Raw genomic sequence first — 21420 nt, 5'->3', positions numbered from 1 at the left:
TTTGAGAAATTACATCAATATATGCATACAATGTGTCTTAGCCTCTGGTTCATGAGTCAAGTTGATTAGTAAAGAATCGCTGGTTTAGCATTTTATAAGCAAATATTCTCCAGCACAGGTGGAAGAAAATACAGTGAAAAGACAAAAGAAGAAAGAGTAAAAGCCTGTAAAGTTTTGCAAGAACTTTTAAGAATAGTGGAATGCCCCAATACAGAGAGAGACCAATATTTTCTTGAGATCCTACAACATTAGGAAAGGCATATCCAGGCATGTCTAATGAGGCAGTGTTAAATGCTTTTCAAAGACAAATTACTTTTAAGTATAATATTAAATGAAACAGAAAGCACACAATCTACCTCAAACATTCGCATTAGGGTGTCCCTTATAGTAAATGAGAATTTCTGATGCCTTTCAAGAGGAGGTGAAGCTAAATGAAAATCAGATGAACGACTCTGAATATGTTTTATGCTGTAATTCCCTTCATATTTCATATCTAGAAGTTACGGAATAGCACAGAAAATACAAATACAGGATATGGTAAAAACTAAAAGGGGTTTTAGTTTTAGTTTGTTTTTTAAAATTTTGTTTAATAGTTTTCAAAACAGGCTACTTTTAATTGTGGAGTTGCATTAAGAAAAGCAAATGATAATTTTTATAGGAGTCACAATCAAATAAACCACATTATGTTTTAAGCTAATTTCATAGAGAAATTCATCTCTGAAGCTCAGAGGGCATTATATTCTTGCAAATTATGGAAACCTGTACATTTGGTCTCCTCTGCAATATCCAGTGGATTGTTCACAGGAAAAATGAGTTTCTGGGATATTTGCACTAGAATTTAAGCTATTTTCAAAAGCATTTCTATCTGGCAGTTGCTATTAAGTTCCTTGAGTATTACCAGTTTGCCTCTTTTATTTTAGTTTTTGGTAATACAAGACAGATTCTACCGATAGAAAATTAAACAGCATTGGAGAGCCACAGTGTCTATTAAAAGAAGTGGATATTGCACTTGTTTGAATATTGGATATTTTGAAGTCTATATCACTTTGTTTCGTACAGAGTTCATTTGACTTGATTGCAGACGTGTCCAACTTTAGGGGCACAATGGCAAGATAAAGTGTATCAGTTTCTTTATGAGTTTTATATTCTTACAGCTTGTTATGATTACAAGTAGATTCCTTACAGTTTACATGGATAAGTAAATATATTAAAAAGAACATTTACAAATGCCAACATATCAACATTATAGTACTGTCAAAAAAATCACGGAAATATTTTGCTAGTTACCTAAAATAAACTTGCACTATGAAGTGCCAAGAAAAAGTCAAATGAGTTTTTAAATCTGAACCTCAGCCGAGGAGAATGATCCCACTTCAAATGCCTCAGTGTCTGTCCACCAAGGGGAAGCCTTTACGTATTTTCTTTAGCAAAGAAGCTGACAGTATTCCCTACGGGTAGCATACATCCACACGCGCGCGCGCACCCACGCTTTAGAGGTAACATACACACAGCCTCGAGAAACCAACTCCATCCAGCTTTCATATAGGAAGAAAAAAGTGCTTGGAAATCTCTGTTGTTCAAGGACCCCTTTCGATCACTTAGCAACCTCTCTTTCCTGCTCTTTTTAATTTCAAACATTCAGCGTTCGAAGTCGAAGATTTGACGAAGCGGATGCAAAGTGTCCCTTTCAAACACCCCAGAGACAGACACGGAGACTTGGATCAAATGGAAGTAAGATGGTCCCTACCTTTTTTCTGAGAGTACGATGGCGACTGCAGTTGAGAAAAAGTAGGCTTTTCTTCGGTGAAATATTCAGGTTGGCTGTATTGATTCAGGGCCATGTCCAAGTGAGAGTCCTTGCTTTTCAGCATGTTTCCAGGGTAACTACAGGTATAAGGCTGATTCCCTGCCCAGGCCTGTTCCATATATATGTTGTTACTGGGCACAGCCTGAGCGTTGCAACCACTGTAACCTGGACTGTCTTTGAAATACGCGTAATAATCAGTGGCCTGCATGTAGCAGTTGCTGCCGGCAGCTGGGTGTACTTCATAGAGTTCTTGCACACAGAAGTTCATTTTGCTGCCCGGGTTCCGCTTCTACTTTACATATACACACACTCTATGCATGCGATCCCCAGCCCATACGCCCCGAGAGCTGGGCATATACGGCAAGCATCGTCCCTCCATACACATGAAAGGAGAAGAGAAGATGAATAAACACCACCCAGCACACGGCAACCCAGCCTGCCGTACTTTGCAATAGCACCTGATGTGCTGAAATCCTATTTAGGTGGAGGTGTCTTTGGAGCTGGCCTGCCATTCAAACATATTGGAAAGCAGATTTCTGACTATCAAAGGTCTTAAGCTGTGAATTCAGCTAATTCCTGGGGAAGATGGCAGGCAGGTAGGGATGACTTCCACCCAGCCAGAGGAGTGACGGCAACGATGTTTCTGTGGCTCCGAGGCCGGGAAGATCCACTTTATATGCTGTTTTTGAACCTCTTTCGACGTGATTAGAAAATGATTCCTCATTGTTATGTCATTTTGGTTGACAACTGAAGCATGAAACATTATAAAGACATCTTAGAGACTATCCTTGGATACACAGAAAATCCGAAAATCAATAATCTAGTTTATTAGCACGGACCAGAGAAAATCCAGTAGTAACGAGCCTGATGACTGACTCCAGAACATTAATCTAGTCACACAAACGTTAGAGGTTACATCTGTTGTCGAATGTGACCGACGGGCTTTTCAAGCAGGATCCAACCATCTTCCTAATGACACACAGGGCCCTCGAGTTTTGAAAACACGCCACGGAGGGCACGTCTGAAAATACCTCTGGTGCTTGTGAGTTCTCTTCTGCTGCTGGCTCCTGGTGATTTTCTACACCATTAGCCTAATCGACATGAAACCTCCAGTTAACTTCACTTTGCTCATTCTGTCTTGGTTGTGTTTGTAAGTGCATGAGGGGGGAGAGAGTACCGACACCCTAAATGCAGAGCACGCCTCTGTAAACGCAGTGTCCCTGTTCTGATTGTGGGTAACAGCATTCTTAACAGTCGTCTGTGGAAGCTGTGTGCAACTATCTTTTTTTTTTTTAATAGTATGCTACCTCTTTCTCTCTTTTTTTAATTTAATTTTTATTTTATATTAGAGTATAGTTGATACACAATGTTGTGTTAGTTAAGAATGTAACAGAATTCTTTTTTAAAAAAATATTTATTTATTTATTTATTTATTTATTTTTGGCTGTGTTGGGTCTTCGTTGCTGTGCAAGGGCTTTCTCTAGTTGAGGCACGCGGGGGCCACTGTTCATCGCGGTGCGTGGGCCTCTCACTATCGCGGCCTCTCTTGTTACGGAGCACAGGCTCCAGACGTGTACGCTCAGTAGTTGTGGCTCACGGGCTTAGTTGCTCCGCGGCATGTGGGATCTTCCCAGACCAGGGCTCGAACCCATGTCCCCTGCATTGGCAGGCAGATTCTCAACCACTGCACCACCAGGGAAGCCCTGTAACAGCGTTCTTAACAGTCGTCTGTGGAAACTGTGTGCAACTATCATTTTTTGTTTTATAGTATGCTACCTCTTTCTCTGTTTTTAAATTTTTTATTTTATATTGGAGTATAGTTGATTTACAATGTTGTGTTAGTTTCAGGCGTACAGCTAAGTGATTCAGTTGTACATATACATATATCCATCCTTTTTCAGATCGTACAACTATCAGTTTATTCCCATTCAATTCTGCTTTTGAGATGATCTTTGAGCTTAATTTAAGTGGTATTCACGCACTTGACATTTAAAGATAGTGATCCGAAAGGGAAAAGCATTTTCTAGGAGAATCACCATATAAGACGTGAACAAATACCAAGTTAGAGCTTAAAAGCTTGCTAAGATGATGACCAGTGGTGTTTTCTCCATGTGGATGGTGGTGAGTATGTGTGTTCTAGATCATGATTCAGGAAGGGTGGGCACTGCTTTCTTTTCTTTCTTTCTTTTTTTTTTATTAAGGAATTTAAAAAAAAAAAAAAAATATATATATATATATATATATATTTATTTATTTGACTGTGCCGGGACTTAGTTGTAGCACGCGGGATCTAGTTCCCTGTGCACGGATCGAACCTGGGCCCCCTGAATTGGGAGCGCGGGAGTCTTAACTGCTGGACCACCAGGGAAGTCCCGGAAGCTGATTTCTTTGAAGCTGGAGGTTCTTTCTCTTTCTTCTGGAGACTTAGTTGGCAGGGTTGGCCTAGGGAGGTAACACGTACATTCGGGTTCCTGTGAAATACCTCTTGGTATTTCCTTCCTAAGGGACCACAGACAATGTGATGTTGTAATATTCAAGAGTGATACCTCCGCTTTGGACACAAAGCTCCAGTCAATTGCAACGTACAATTTTGGGCAGGCACATGGGACTGGAGAAAGGAGGGTATTACAGCCATTCAACAAACATCTATAGGGCATCTGTTCGGTACAAAGCAGGGAGGTGGTGGGAGCAGAGGTGGCGATTCAGAAAGTCAATCACGGTCCCTGCCACCAAGCAGCTTAATAGCAGGTGTTTTCAACACACAGAGTCAAGTGGACCATTGTCGTGAGTCTGTAAGTGCTGATGATTTTATAAAGGAGCCATGGATTCAAGGGAAGAAGGCTAAGAATTAGAGAACAAACAACAGATGAGACAAGATGAGAGACTAAACCCAGGCAGACCCCTGGGTGGGTGTTTAGTCATAAGACTCCTCGAAAAACTGCAACTGAACTATAAGACAAGGAAAGGAATGGTCTCCAAATTGGTACATTTGAACCCTGAAAATGAACTGCAACATCTTAGAAGGCATAAAAGTTACCATAAGGAATGAAGAACACAGCTAACATTTTAACAGTGTTTTTACTCTCTGGTTACTCTTAAAACAAATAAAAGATTTATTCGCAAGTGTTTTTAAGAACACATACACATAACATTACAATTAACATTTTCTCCCTACTGTATATGTCAAAACATTTCACTGGAAGCAATGACTATTTTCTGAAAACCCCAGGAAAAAGGATCCAGGCCTTATGTTTTTTGTCTGATCTCATTTATTTATCTCAAATTTCCCAAAACTAATCTGAAAATTAACCTTTCAATAAAGCAGTTTTCTTTCCTGGCAAACACATATGTTCCAAGGCCTCTTTTTCTGGTTAGATGCTGCATGTCAAATCCATCCAATTTTGCAGTTTTGCCCAGTGAATTTCCTGGCTCCCTTTCTATTTCACTGAAGGCACAAATCCAAGCCATTTTTTGCTTTCCACCAGGAAGAGTACCAACTCAAGCCAGAATCTCAAATTTCATTACAAAGGAACACTTCAAAACAATTTTCCGAAATTGCTTGAAAAATCAGAGCTTTCTTCTGACCCAGAACTGTATCTACATACTGCAGCGAAGAAAGACAGAACAACTCCTGCAAAACTCTTTTTTTCTCTCTCAATTTTCACTAAACATTTGGAAGACCCCTGAGAGTCAAGAGCATTTTGATTGAATTAAAACAATCCTGAATTCTCCCAGAAATTTTTGAAGAGGAAAAAAGTTTCAAAACACGTTTAAGAGAACCCACTTCCTCACTCACTTTGATCTTCTGGAAAAAACAGAACCAAACTTTCTGAAATGCACTCTTCTTGTACCAAGTGGGGTTACTCTTAAGAGTAAACGTGTGAGACTCTGATGACTGTTAGCTGGAAATGAAGTTCAAGTTGAAATACGGCCCCTCACACCCTGACGGAGGCAATCTCAGTGCTGCCACTCATGAACGATCTGGCCTGCTTCTTTGTGAAACCAATAAAGCAATTTAAACGCATCACATGTCACAAACGAGGTGAGTTTCAGTAAGACTGTTTTCTTATATCTCTGGCTGATGACCCTAATTTAGTTACTGAGAGAGAAGCTTAGGAGTTATTTGACCCACAGAGCGTCAAAGGAACTGAAATAAACTCAGCAGGGCTTTCACAATTCTCATTAGAAGCGCTTCAGGGCTTCCCTGGTGGCGCAGTGGTTGAGAATCTGCCTGCCAATGCAGGGGACACGGGTTCGAGCCCTGGTCTGGGAAGATCCCACATGCCGCGGAGCAACTGGGCCCGTGAGCCACAACTACTGAGCCTGCGCGTCTGGAGCCTGTGCTCCGCAACAAGAGAGGCCGCGATGGTGAGAGGCCCGCACACCGCGATGAAGAGTGGCCCCCGCTCACCGCAACTAGAGAAAGCCCTCGCACAGAAACGAAGACCCAACACAGCCAAAAATAAAGAAATAAAAATTAAAAATGTGAAGAAAAAAAAAAAGAAGTGCTTCAGTCGGACTTCCCTGGTGGCGCAGTGGTTAAGAATCCCCCTGCCAATGCAGGGGACACGGGTTCGAGCCCTGCTCCGGGAAAATTCCACATGCCGCAGAGTAACTAAGCCCGTGTGCCACAACTACTGAAGCCCACGCACCTAGAGCCTGTGCTCCGCAACAAGAGAAGCCACCACAGTAAGAAGCCTGCACACCATAACGCAGAGTAGCCCCCGCTCGCCGCAACTAGAGAAAGCCCGCGTGCAGCAATGAAGACCCAACACAGCCAAAAATAAAAATAAATAAAATAAAATAAATTTTAAAAAAAGAAAAAAGTGCTTCAATCAATAATAGTTTATTATCTAAATACACCTTTGTCCTTGACAGGAAGGAAATAACCTAAAAAGATAAGACTAACGATCTTGCTGGGGAAACTGGTAGATAAACAACAAACCCTCAAGGTCTCTGAAGGAGGAGAATTGTTTCTCTCTTTTCTTCTATTTTCAACTGTGTTGATTCTCAAATAAGGCTGCACATTGGAATCACCCACAAACTTTAAAAACACCAGTGCCTAGGGGTCGCCCTCAGAAATTCTGATTTAATCGATACGGGGGTGGAACCTGAGTGTGAGGACTTTTTCTAGTTCCCCAGGTTATTTCACAGGCAGTGAACTTGGAGAACTACTGTTCTACTGGGCGTCCAGACCCAGCCCCTCACCAGACACCAGGGCGTCCTGAGACACTCCTTTTTCTTCCGTTGCAGCTTCACTGCCTATTTCCTTTTGTTTTTCAAAGTTTACCTTCCATATGTCAATCTGGCCTCACTGCCCTTGAGTCATCTGGTCAATTAGAGGAAATGGGTCAAGGAGACCCACCAGGACGAACTAAATCCAAGGAAGCGTGATGACCGTGACATGAGAACACAGGAAGATTCTGCCTTGGGAGCTGGGGACGGCTTTGCAGAAGGGGTGACCTGTGAGCTGGCATTTGGAGAGTACGTAGGACTTCAGCAGTGGAGGTAGGGAGACTTCTAGCGTCTACTCTAGTGATTGTTCTTCCTCTGCTTTAGTAATAGAACCTCTAAATGTTATTCAGGCACATGGCCCTTGTTTCTCCGTCTCCCTTGCACCTGGGGGTGTCTGTGTGACTAACTTCTGGCCAATGAGATGTAATAGAAGAAATATTGTAAGGCAGATTCCAGGGAACTTAAAAAGACAATTTAAACTGACATCTGGTGCATGCCTTTTGCTTCTTCTCCTTTGTTACTTCTTCCTGCTGCCTGCAATGTATATGGGGTGGCTGGAGCCCCAGCCACCATTTTGGTCCACGAGGATGAGAGTCATACTCTAGAGCTGGCAGAAGAATGAACTGGAAGGAGGTTAGGTTGCTGAGGTCCACAGGATTGTCACGCTAGCCTAAACTGCTAACCTCTGGGTTTTTGTTTTTGTTTTTGTTTTCCTCAAGAAGCAGAAATCAACTTTTTATTTAGCCCATAGTTTTTTCATTTGTAAGATAGAAATAACAGTGCCCACCTCATTGGTTATTGTAAAGATTAAGTGAGTTAAATATAAGTAAAGCACTTAGAACAGTGACTGGTGTAGTAAGTGATGTAATTATGTATACATAGTATATTTAGCTCTGTCTTGGAATATATTCTCTTCTCAGTCTACATTTTCACTAGGTCAGGAGTCAGCTTTGGTCTGCAGGCCAAGTATGGCCTCGTACCTGTTTTGTAAATAAAGTTTTATTGGAACCCAGCCATGCTCATTTGTTTACATCTCGTCTGGTTCTAAATCTACTATGTGCTACAATGGCAGAGTGGAGTCCTTGTGACTGAGACCATGTGGCCTGCTGAAAATGTTTAGTATGTGGCACTTTACACAGAAAGTTTGCCATCTCTGTTCTAAGTGATCTCATCCTGTCGCATAAGTTTATTTTTTAAAAATTTATTTATTTAAAAATTTTTATTGAAGTACAGTTGATTGACAATCCTGTGTTAGTTGCAGGTGTACAACAAAGTGATTCAGTTATACATGCACATGTATCCTTTTCCAGATTCTTTTCCTTTATAGGTTATTACAAAATGTTGAATATAGTTCCCTGTGCTATACTGTAGATTCCTGTTGATTATGTATTTTATATACAGGAGTGTGTTATATGTTAACCCCAAACTCCTAATTTATCCCTCCCCACCCTTTGGTAACCGTAGGTTTGTTTCCTATGTCTGTGGGTCTGTTTTCTCGTCGTTTTTGAATAATAGTTAAATGCGGAAGACAGTCCTAACGTGTATCTCTAGCCCAAATGTCTCCTCTAAAATCTCATGTCCTGAATCATGTCCTGCTGTCCACTGACACTCCTCTTTGCAACAAGTGGACATCTTCAACTCCATGCTTTCTAACGCCAGTTCCTCCTGCGGTTCTCCCGTCTCTGGACCACCACCACCTGGGGGCTTTAGCCAAAAACCTTGGAGCCCTCCTGGACCCTCACTTTCCCTTCCTACCTACACCCAATCCATTAGCAAGCTCATGGGTTCTTCCTCCAAAATATATTTTTAATCCAACCACTTCCCCGTCCCAACTGCCGTCGCCCTAGACCAAGCTGTCACCACCTCTTCACTGGACTCCCCAGACGGCCTCCTAACGGGACTTGCCCCATGGTAATTTTTTCCTGATACAGCAACCAGTTGTGTTTGAAAAACAGCGCACGTGATCATGTCGCTTCCCTGCTTAAAACCTTCAGTGACTTTTCACTGCATTTAGAATAAAATTCAAACTCTTCACCAGAAGGTGTCCCTTCTCCACCTGCCATCAACCCCCTCCTCCGCCCCAGCTTCCTCTCATACACTTGACTTCAGCCCAAACGTTCTGCCTGCCGCTCCTGGAACAGCCCTGCTCTTGCGTGACTCAGGGGCACTCACTGCACGTGTTCTTCTCTGTCTGAAATGCCTCCCCGTTCGGCTCTCTCCAGGGCAGGGCCCTTCTCGTCCTTCAGGATTTAGCTGCCATGTCACTTTCTCTGCGTTTCAGGGGCCTCTTGACCCCATCACAGGCAGAAGGCCCCTGCCACTCATCACCTATGTGACAGCAGTTGTTCAACCTCGCAGAAAAAAGGTGGAGGGCTCTCAGCGCGCCCAAAGCTCTGTGCATTTTAAAAGAACAAGATACAAGTTGACATGTTGCAATAAATGGACTCGCTTAGGCTTGGAAATTTCCAGTGAGATGTCTGTCTGTCTCACGTTGAGCCAGTTTGCTCTGTTATATTTTGCTGCTAGAGACAGACCTGTTTATGAAACCTACCTTCATGGAGGTTTGGAATTAGGAATGGGTGTCATCACTGCCAAACACCTCTGCTCCAAGAGAGGTTGTGAAATGGGTAGAAACATCGCCTGCCCTCGGAAGGAGCCACCCAGATTGAGGAAAGATCCCTTTGTAGATAGAAGGGGGTGGGCGTCTAGGTCTCACCATTTGAGTGCTGAAAGCGTAGCTAAATGTTAGGGGACCTATTGGCGGGGGGGAAACGAAAGGGGTGCAGAATGACTTTTTGAGCGTGCTCTGTTCGTCTTTTGGTGTCTGGAATCTTCTGACTTGTTCCTCTTTTTTTTTAAAAAAAAAAACAAATAAGATATTGTTTTTTTAAATTAATTTTAAAAAATTTTATACGTTTTTATTTATTTATTTTTCCTTTTATTTTGTTTTGGCCTCACCCCTCAGCTTCTGGGATCTTAGTTCCCCGACCAGGGATCGAACCCAGGCCCCAGCAGTGAAAGCACCGAGTGCTAACCACTGGACCACCAGGGAATTCCCTGACTTGTTCCTCTTTAAAAAAGATTCCAAATTAGTTCAACTCCAGAGATCAGAGCAGGGCAAGCTCTGGGCACTTTGGGACCACTCTATCTTCAAGTGCACCCCCCTCCCCAAGACAGCTGGGAAATGATGGAGGCTTATACAGAGGATCATACGGGATCCTAGGAAACTGCAACTAGAACTTCTGAGCTTTGTATTCCATGCGTATTTTATCTGACTTTTGAGGAAACGAAGTCCCAGAAGGAGAAAGTGACTTTTGTCACACAGTAGGCAGTAGTTATTGGGACCAGAACCCACTCCTGCTTTGCGTGTATCAGGCCTCCTATGCCAGCTGGGGCCTTTATTTTCCCAACTGACTCTAGTGCTTTAGGCTTAAAAGAACTGCCTTGGAGGGAGGGAAGGAATTAGGGGGATTTGACCCAGGCCTGGGCATTGACTCTCCCTCCTCAGAACTTCTACTAAATTATATAAAACCTTGAGTCGATAGGATCATGTCGAACTAACCATTTTGGAACTTTTTACTTCCTCATTTCTAGATATGTTCATTGGCGTGAATCACTTTCCCCTTGGTTACTGTACTTTTGTGATCCTTATTAAATGAACGCCGTGGCTGCTGGATTAACATTCAGATGGTGTTCCCAAAGTGGTCCAAAATATCAGTTCCAAGAGATGCTTTGAAGAAAAAGCAGTTCAAAGAGGTTCTGTGGTCAAGCGAGTTTGGGAAATTGTATATCCTTCTCTTAGAGATGCACCAAAGAAAATGGTTGAACTTTGTATGACTCTGTATAACTCACCATTTCCTGAACACACCCAATACTAGAACCCGGTTTATTGTGTAATGCTAGTTACAAGTGTTCCTCGAAATATACTTTGAGAAACACCGAAGTCTGTTCTGTTGAAGATAAGCAGGAGATAACGTTGTTAGTAAGGATGTGTCACCTGCAAGAATGGCGTTTTTTCTCAGATTACAGACCAAAGACAGAGAGGAGGAGCCTGGGAAACTACCAAGGGCGGGTGTCTTTTTCTTTCGTTTTTACCAAAGAAGAAAACTACTGGCCAGACAAAACTGGACGGACCCATGAAGTGCAAATCCTCAGGGGCCACAAGCCTTTGGGCTTTGGGATGCAGTCTGCTTTGGCATTTTGAGGAAGAGAACTCAAAGCCCTTCTCTTTTAAAACATCTTGTGCTCTGAATTCCTTTCTAATTTTTCTCCTTTAATAATTAATCAAAACTTTTCAGGCTTCCCTGGTGGCTCAGTGGTTAAGAATCTGCCTGTCAATGCAGGGGACACGGGTTCGAGCCCTGGTCCGGGAAGATCCCACATGCCGCGGAGCAACTGGGCCCGTGAGCCACAATTACTGAGCCTGCGCTCTAGAGCCCGCGAGCCACAGCTACTGAGCCCACGTGCCACAACTACTGAAGCCTGCGTTCCTAGAGCCCGTGCTCCGCAACAAGAGAAGCCACCGCAATGAGAAGCCCGCGCACTGCAACGAAGAGTAGCCCCCGCTCGCCGCAACTAAGGAAAGCCCGCGCGCAGCAACAAAGACCCAAGGCAGCCAAAAATAAAAATTAATTAATTAATTTAAAAAACCCCCAAAACCAAAAACTTTTCCAGAGTTCTAACCCGGGAGGGCTCTACTGAAGGATACTAAGGAGGGGGGGAGCTCTTGGGCACACTCCATCACCAAGCAGAATTTGCTTTTACAGAAGTGTGCTTGCAAAAGTGGCAACATGGTTTCGTAGCACAAAGGGAATGGGTTCTGATCTGGTGCAGTGGGAAAGAGACGGCTCCGATGAGAACATTGAAGGGGGAACCAGACACCCTTGGGGCCCAAGCTGACGGAAACAGCCCCAGTAATTGAACTGAGAGATTCTCAAGGAGATAGAGGCTCTCATTAAGGCAGTCCTGGTGGCTTTCTTGACTTGGACACTCTTTCCAGGTCTAAGGTTTGGTGGTTGTATGTTTTGTTTCACGCAGATGGAACGGTTGCCCAATACATTTGTGCCAAAGACACCACCAGCCCTGTTACAGCAGCGTTTTACTAGATGAAATAGGCCAATTTATAAGGATGAATGAGTTAAAGAAAACAGTCCTTTGAAGTTCCACAAAGAAGAAAAAATAGACTCCAAAATCCTTAGGTCAGTGGTTCTTAAAATACGGTTCCTGAACCAGCAGCATTACCGTCTCCTGGAACTTCTTAGAAATGCAAATTCTCCACCTCCACCCCAGGCCCACCGAACACAAACACCGGGGGTGAGGCCAGCAGTGCGTGTGTAGACAAGCCCTCCTGGGGATTCTGATCCACGCTGAAGTCTGAAAACCACTGCCCTCCAGGAAGGCTCCGGTGGCCCATAAGCTTGTTCTCTGCCAGCTTCCCCAGGCTCTCTGGCTGTCACCCGGAGCCCTGGATTCTCAGAGCTCCTTTCTTCTGCTTCTGTTTCCTGATGCCCTGGCAGGTGCACTGGCTTTGTCCTTGATCTGAAACCTTTTAGGCCTAATTAACCCAGGAGAAACCAGGTGCTCTGTATGGCCAGCCTAACTCCACTTTCCCGGCCTCTACTTTGGGTCTTGTTGACCAATCACTACGAGCATGACAGCACGTAGCACACTTTATCATTGCCACTCGGGACTCTTGTACGGAGCATGACTTCCAAGATCTCCGGGTCTCTGTGTAACCAAAAGTGAGGGTCCGGCTGCTCGCCGCTCAAAAGCCAATAAAGAGGCAAGGTTGGTGGAAGGGAAAGTTTGCTTTATTTTGGAGGCCGGCAACCTGGGAAGGTGCGCAGATTCCTGTCCAAAGGCCAACTCCCCCCCCCACCTCCCCACTGACAGTCAGTGGGCAAGAGCTTTTATAGACGGAAGGAGGGGGCTACATGCAGAAACAGCGCCCTCTGACGGTCATCTTGAAATTGGTCATCGGTGGTCTGATTAGCGTCATCTCGATTGTTTTAAGTACAGTTAGTCTTTAGTTCCAGGGTCGGTTGGTTCCCATTTCCTTGAGGCCAGCTCTCGGAATTATGGCAGCTTATGTCGTGGCTACAGTCTGGTCATCATGTCGTTAACGTCTTCCACCTGATGGAGGTTTTAGTATCTACAAGACAGCTCACAGGATACGGCTCAGAATATTATCTATAGCCCCTGAGGAGGGACTAAAGGTCCTTGACTTTGCTTAATGACTAAACTATTATTATTTGGTCTCCTCTGACTGTTTTCCTTTGTTTCTGCATTTTCTCACTTGTCTCAGTAAACTTATTCCTTGGCTAAATTGTTTCTACAGACAAAAGGCAGGCTGAGGACATGGAGGGGAAGGGCCATAGCGTCCTGCTCCGTTTCATCTGGACCCAATAGTATCGTACCTGCTTTCACTTATCCCCATGGCCACACCTGCTGATGGTGTTCCAGAAACTTCTACATCATACGCCTCCTCCATCTCTGGTCAATTCTTTCCAGTCTTCTTCAAGACATTGCTCCTCTGCCTGCCTTTAAAATCGGCTTTCCCTTTGGTTTATCCGGAACCTTCTAACCACGCGGTTCTCACCACGTGACCTCATCAAGGTCCACATCTCTGACTACTGCCCCGTGCACTGGTGGTGCTTCATTGTGGCCCCCAGGCCTGCGTGTCCAGCCACCTACCCTCTCCCCAGATGCCTCCACGGTACCCCACGCACCGGGACTGAACTTCTCTAAGAGTCTTATTTAATCCTTATGATGGTCCTTCAGGGCAGCCATGGCTATCCACGTTTTTCTTTTAATAGATTAAAAAACCCCATCTATTATTTGTCCAAAGTGGCACAGCTGGTTATTTGAAGAGGCGGGATTCAAACCCAGATCTGTTCTAGTAGAAACTGCCCGCTTATACGTTTCCTTGCAGCTTATTCATCTCTCTCTGGCTTCTCCCCGACATCTGATCACAAAGGTCGGGCGAGTCCAGGCTGCCACTGTCTTCAGGAAACTCCCCACCGCTTCTCTTTAAGAGAAAAGTCGGCGAACCCAACAGGTTTCTATGTCTTTAATGTTACTCTGACCTTCCAATTCAATCCCAGGGGGATTGGCTGTCCAGGAGAATCGAAAACGTGTCACCTCTTCCCTCTCCCACCCTCATCCCGGCTTGAAATCACATTCACTTTTCAGGAAAAAGCTTAAAGCCTTAGAGGTCCTTCGTAACATGCCCCTGGACTGTTTTTTATTCCTCTCTCTTGCCGTTCACTCAGACAACCTGAACTCTGGCATTTCTAGTTTTGCTGAATAGCACCTCTCCGGATGCCTTGGCCACACCCTGTGCCCTTCCCCTACCTTACCTCTATTCCATACAGCGAGCCAAGCCCTGTGAAATGCCTTGCATAGAGGTGCTATCATTTAAGCCTCACGACACTTTTGTAGGTACATATCATCGTTCCTATTTTAGAGATGCGGAAACCGAGACCTGGAGAGGTTAGGTACTTGCCCAAGGTCATAGGGCTGATCAGGGGTGATTTCAATGCAGGTTTCTTGGGCTGCAAACCCCGTGTTCATTTCCAAAATACTGTGCCTGCACTAAGAATATTTCCTTTCCATGCACTAAAGCCGAAATAATTATTTACATTAATGTTTCTACCTTTGTTCTTTTAAAGTCAATGCATAAATTACAGATAAAAGGATAGTGCTTATCTCCTGGATATTTAAGTTAATTTAGGGGTTCACAATAAGCATATAATAATTGCTTAACACATGAACGAATGGATGGGAGTGGACAATGGCTGAATGACCTAAAAATTATAATCCTGCAGATGGTGAGTTATGATGCATTTTCTCCATGTAAACAGGATGACGTGTTGGAATATGGTATGTGGATATAAAATATGCCTCCTGTTTCCTGCCTCTATGCCGTCAGTAGTTTACATTGGGGTCCATACTGTAGGACAATGATAACCCGACAGGCAGTGATTTTTCACAGCTTGTTAATTGTCCTCCTTCAGGGGCCTAGAAACTTAACCATGTCAGACAAGGGCATTTATATGCTCAAAATATTTCTTGATGGATGCTTAGTTCATGAAATTCTCTCTCGCATATTGGAAAATAATGTATCATCTGATTTTAGCCTGAAGTCAAGATTTGTTCCATTTAAGTTTTCGAGTCATGCGTTGTAGTGCTCAAAATTCCCAGACATTTGTGCAATGTCAAAGCCTCTCTTCCACAGCATTTCCAATGGATGGAAGAGTGATGATGAATGATGGACATTCCAGCACAATGTCTGGCATCTAAGAGTTCCCAGCATGAAGATCAAGGGTTTTATTCTGACTGCTGTTTCCTAAGACCACAGACAAATCATAAAGTCTCCTTGTGCTTTGAAGGAATGAGATAATATTCAAAAGGAGATCGGCATCCAGACCAAAGGACAAATGCATGTACACAAAAGTGAATACAGAATGGCACCCTTAAGGCTGGAGATGATTGAAGAAAAAAAGCAAGGCTTTTAAAATATATGTTAGGCCATGGTTATTAGCATTGAATTCTTCTCTTTTCTAAACCAACAGTGGAACCTCTGCTCTTTTTCGTGAATGAGCATTGGATTCAAAAGCAAATCTTCCCTGACTGTAGTCTGAGGAAGCTTGGGCATCATAATCTAGAAAACATACCATAAAATTTCCGTTTTGGTATAACTTCAATTAGAGCCCTGGCTAAATAATGCTGATAACATCTACTGTGTGTTGTCTTCATAACCAAACAACCAGACTGGTGGGGGAGGTATTTCCATTCATTTGACAGAGTGGAAAACTGAAGAGATGGTTTTCTCACTATGATGTAGTTACTAAGGGAAGATGTTAGTATTGAAATTTCAGCTCTTGAATTGCTATTCTAGAACTTGCTTGTCTCACTGTCCCACACTGCTTTTCTAAGTAGAGAATTATTTTACGTTTTGAAAGTTCTGGGCAACTAAGTATGTGTTTCAACACAAATTCTAAGATCACTGTGATGATTTAGCTGTTTTTCCAAAGATGTGCCTAATTTAATGCTACTTCATATATTTATATTAATATGTTTGTTTCCCTCTATCCTGAGAAGAAAAAAATGTCCTTTAACATTTTACGAATATCATTTATGCTTTGCATGAATATCACATAGCCGCTTATTTTATGTATGCTTTAATTTAATCACCCACAGTGCGTAGATTCATTTCCCCTTAATTGAATGTGTTAAGATGATTATTTCATTGTAATTCACACTGATAGACTTGGTTTGAGAAGTTGAGTGCTTGTTTGAGTGGAATGGTTTTGACATTTAACAGCTATAGTATACTTTCTTTATTCTAGAGTAACATATCAGAGATTAATTTTATAACAAATTTCCCTAACAATAGGAATAATGAATGAGTGATTGAGTCATTTGCATTTACTTTGCTTTTTCACCTTGAAGAACAACTCATGCAAAATCTAGATGCTGCCACAATTGATGTCGATTTCAAAAGGTGCATTCCTTGTTCATTAAAGGCTCCAGTTCTTCACTTGTGCTTGAAAGTATTATGAAGAATGATTAAAGGTAAAAAGTTCAGATAAAGTACTGATACATGCAATAACATGGATGAACCTCAAAAACAGTATGTTAACTGAAAGGTGTCAATCTTATTGTATGATTCCACTCTCGGGCAGTGTCCAGTAAAGGCAAATCAGTACGGACAGAAGGTAGCTGAGTTGTTGCCAGGGGCTGGGTCCAGGAATGAAGAGTAGCTATAAATCAGCTCAAAGTTTCTCTGAGGGTGATGGGAACATTCTAAAATAAGATTGTGGTCATGGTTGCACAACTCTGTAAATAGACTAACGATTATGGAACTGCACACTTAAAACAGAGGAATTTTATGATACACAAAATATATCTCAACAAAGCTTTGACAAAATAGATGTGAGATTATAAATAAGTAGCTTGAGGTAATTAAAATTTGTGTCAACGGATAGAAAATTAATAAGTTCACATCATCTATTTATCGATACTATTTATATAACATACTGTGTATGTTATTTTCCTAGACCTAATGAAGGATACACCATAGGAGGAAGACATGATTTTCCTCTGAAGTTTGCAACCCAACTAAAAGAACATATCAATAAGCAGAAGACAGTATCTGACACCCTAGTACCACCAGTGTTAGGTGAACAGGGGGGAAAATGGAATTATTATTTCCAAAACAATGTAGGTTAGATTCTTTTCTATTTTTCTCTAAGATAAATGCCAGCCAATAGAATTTTCATCATTGCTTGGTCATAAACAGGGTTGCTGCTCATTTCAGGTCTAAACTCAAAGCTCTTCCAACATTTCTATTTGGAAATCCCATGCAGGAAGCAGGGTGTCTCATCAAACTTCTTATTCTCAGCACACAGTACAGTACTAGGCACAGAGAACACATTAAAAACATTTCTGATGTAAATCAAGATAAAATCACAGTCACTGGAAGATCAAACAGGCATGTTTAAAGCCACAATATGATACGGCAGAGCACAGGAAGTACTTTAATTAAATTTCATGACAGCATGAGAAAGAAATGATTCATTGTGATGGGGAGTGGAGGATCCCAGAGGAAGTGATATTTGAACTGGGCCTTGAAGGATGAGGGGAATAAAAGAGGATTTGTAAACGTTTTCAAAAATAGGATCTACTTCATGCTGGCACCCTGAGACCCAGATCTAGAACTGGTGAATCGAAATTCTTCATTCTATTTCAAATGTCAAAGTAGTCTAGGAAGATACACTACAGGTATCAAGATTAACCTAAAATATACCCCGATCTTAGTTGTTTTCTAATTTACTATGGTTTGAATCGTGGAAAGGAAAGAAAGTCCAGTTAAACATGAGAAGAGACCGAGGAGGCAGCATCTATTTGCTATCCTCAGAACAGCCTTCAGACGGCAGAGAATCTGCTTTCTGTCCCAGTACCAAGAGAGGTGACCCCCAGGTAAGCATCACCCTGTCATTCCAACCTTAAAAAGGTCACTGGTAACAAGGAAACAAATAACTTTTATTCTTGAGACATTCACCCTTAGAACACTGAACGGATGCCTCACAAGAAGACTCAGGCATAGGGCACAGACTGGTGGTTGCCAAGGGGGAGGGGGTTGGGGGGAGGGTTGGATTGGGAGGTTGGGATTAGCAGATGCAAACTATTATATATAGGATGGATACACACCAAGGTCCTATCGTATAGCGCGGGGAACGATATTCAATATCCTGTAATAAACCATAATGGAAAAGAAAAAGGGGGGAAAAAAACCACAAAAGGAGTCACACAAAGATGTAGGTGGTTTGGAAGACTGGAAACTATTTCTGAATCACATACTTAAATTTAAATTTTTATAGGAGCAAACATCAGGTGATACAACAATTTTTATTTTCATTTTTTGTATTTTTGCCCAACATGCATAATCCGATTCTAATCATGAGGAAACACCAGTCAAACAGAGGGACATTCTAGAAAATAATCAGCCTGCATTCTTCACAGATGTCAAGTGCCATGAAAGACAAAGAAAGGTTTTGAACAGATTAAAGCAGACCAGGCAGACAAAAACTAAATGAAAGGCACACTCCTGGCCTGGTCCTGGCCCGGAAAACAAGCTGGTTTAAGGAACAGCAGTGGCAAGCCCTGTCGGGAATGAAGTCAGGATCCAGAGACACGTCCCCTCTCAGTCCTGCTCTCAGCCTCGACCTCTCCTCTGTGGGGAGAGAGGGGTGAGGAGTGACAGTTTGTGAAATTTAAATAAAGTCCGTAGGTTAGATAATAGTACGCATCAGTGTTCAATTTCCTGGTTTTGATCATTGTACCACGGTTTTCTAAGAGAATTTCTTTGCTTTCAGGAGACACACTGAAGTATTTAAAGGGGCATGATGTCTGCAACTTAGTCTCAAATGGTTCTGAAAAATAATAATATGTATATATGCAAACAAACACATAGTATTCACACACACAGAATGATAAAGCAGATGTGGCACCATGTTAAGAGTTGGTGAATCTGGGTGAAGGGTGTATGGGAGTTCTCTGCACCACTTCCACTTTTTGGTAAAGCTGAGATTAAAATCAAATAAAAAGGAATTTATAGGTTTGCCTTAGCAGATCTCCCAAGAAAGCACACAACTCACTCAAACTTGAAGACATGATGGTCTCCTGCCACCAATTTTCTTTTTCCAATTCACCGCTTAAAAACAGAAACCAGGCCTTGGAGTAACTAAGCCCGTGCGCCACAACTACTGAGCCTGCGCTCTAGAGCCCACGAGCCACAACTACTGAGCCCGTGTGCCACAACTACTGAAGCCTGTGCGCCTAGAACCCATGCTCCACAACAAGAGAAGCCACCACAATGAGAGGCCCGGGCACCGCAAGGAAGAGCAGCCCCCGCTCGGTGCAACTAGAGAGAGCCTGTGCAGAGCAACAAAGACCCAATGCAACCAAAAATGAATAATTAATTAATTAATTAATTAAAAAAAAAAAGAAAAACAAGACTTCCCTGGTGGTGCAGTTGTTGAGAATCTGCCTGCCAATGCAGGAGATATGGGCTCCATCCCTGGTCCGGGAAGATCCCACATGCCGCGGAGCAACTTAGCCCGTGAGCCACAACTACTGAGCCCACGTGCCTAGATCCCGAGCTCTGCAACAAGAAAAGCCCCCGCTTGCGGCAACTAAGGCCCGCGTCCAGCAACGAAGACCCAACGCAGCCAAAAATAAATAAAATAAAATAAAAAAATATATAAAAAAACAAAACAAAAAACAGAAACCAACCCCAAAACTAAGCAGACTTGGTGGTGATCATTTTGACATGTATAGAAATATTGAATCACTAAGCTGTACACCAGGAACTGACATAGTGTTGTAGGTCAATTATACTTCAAAAACAAACCAAAAACTCATAGAAAAAGAGATCGGATTTTCTGTTACCAGATGCGGGGTGTGGGGGGAAGGGGGAGGGGGAATTGAATGAAGGTGGTCAAAAGGTATAAACTTCCAGTTATAAGATAAATAAGCACTAGGGACGTAATGTACAACATGGTAAATATAATTAACACTGCTGTACGTTATGGAGAGCAAATCCTGAGTTCTCATCACAAAGAAAAATATTTTTTCTATTTCTTTAATTTTGTCTCTGTAAGGGATGATGGATATTCACTAAACTTATTGTGGTCATCCTTTCACAATGAATGTAAGTCAAAATGTTATGCCTTAAACTTATACAGTGCTGTATGTCAATTATATCTCAATAAAACTGGAAGAACAAAAATTGAAAAGTAAGCCAATTTGCCAATAAAACAAGAAGCCAAGCTCAATAGCCTTTGATTCGTCTGGGAAAAGTATGTCAGATTGATTAGTGTTACTTTCTTACTTTTTAGTGGTGATCACCACTATTCTTAATATTCTTCACTCTTAAAGGCTTATATTCTTAATATTGCAAAGTACTTTAAAACATCATAAGACTAAGCATTTATTTCCTTTATTTGTGGAAGAAATGAGACTCAAACATAGAATGATCACTTCCAAAGAAAGTTAAGAATGAGCATATCATGTGTAACCAGAAAGGGATAAGCAGAAAGGACTATCCCTATGTCCGGCCATAAATATTAAATGAGATGAACCCATTTCAGATACCTGTTTCCTTGGAAACGCAGTCAATTGAAACTCCTGCAAAAATTAACATGTATTTTTTTCTTCCCTTAAAGGGCAGGAGCTTCTTTTACTTACATAGTTTTGACCTTTAGTTTTATATCTTAGGCTTTTTATAAGACGTTTTTTCCAGAGCTGGGCAAACAGAGCCAAATAAGTATCTTTTCATTAGTTCTGAGGCTTGGCTTCTGATCGTATGGCCTTTGTAGCTGCAAATTATGCGGCAACTGCGAGTAGGGTAGTTGGGGTAAAACCTGCCACTCACTGAATACTGCCATCTGGACTAATAAACCATCAACCCACATGCAATATTCTAACTCATGCTGAGTGAGTTCACAGTATAGCTAATTGAGTTAAGTAGTCATATTGGCAGTACAGTTCTGTATTTTATTTATTTTTTTGATGTGGATCATTTTTAAAACCTTTATTGAATTGGTTACAATATCGCTTCTGTTTTATGTTTTGGTTTTTTGGTCTCGAGGCATGTGGGATCTTAGCTCACCCACCAGGGATCGAACCCCCGTCCCCTGCATTGGGAGGCAAAGTCTTAACCACTGGACCACCAGGGAAGTCCCCAGTTCTATATTTTAAGAGGCAATAAAGTTGAACGAAGTCAAGTCTCTTGTATAAGCCAATACTGACAAATGCCCTGAGGATAGTGGTGCACCAGAGGCAATGGTTCTGATGCCATGGAGGATGGCTCT

At 42.3% G+C, this 21420-nt stretch overlaps 1 protein-coding gene across 15 annotated transcripts in view; it reads right to left on the bottom strand.

The window, feature by feature from the left end:
* The window catches only part of THRB (thyroid hormone receptor beta), a 386050-nt gene that overhangs the window by 41775 nt on the left and 322855 nt on the right, over positions 1-21420 (bottom strand). Inside the window, exon 1 of one of the 15 annotated variants that reach the window (XM_082460760.1) lies at positions 1748-2764. The exons of the other annotated variants lie outside the window; for them this stretch is intronic. Coding sequence (XP_082316886.1) covers positions 1748-2075 — 328 coding nt within the window. The 5' untranslated portion in view covers positions 2076-2764. Of the gene's footprint in view, positions 1-1747; positions 2765-21420 lie in introns of those variants that run through there. 15 annotated transcript variants of the gene reach the window in all.

This window comes from Balaenoptera physalus (assembly GCF_965194825.1).
Source record: "Balaenoptera physalus genome assembly, chromosome: 4".
Classification (NCBI taxonomy): Eukaryota; Metazoa; Chordata; class Mammalia; order Artiodactyla; family Balaenopteridae; genus Balaenoptera; species Balaenoptera physalus.
The sequence above is the reverse complement of the archived record's forward strand: the minus strand, read 5'-3'. Positions and strand labels throughout refer to the sequence as shown.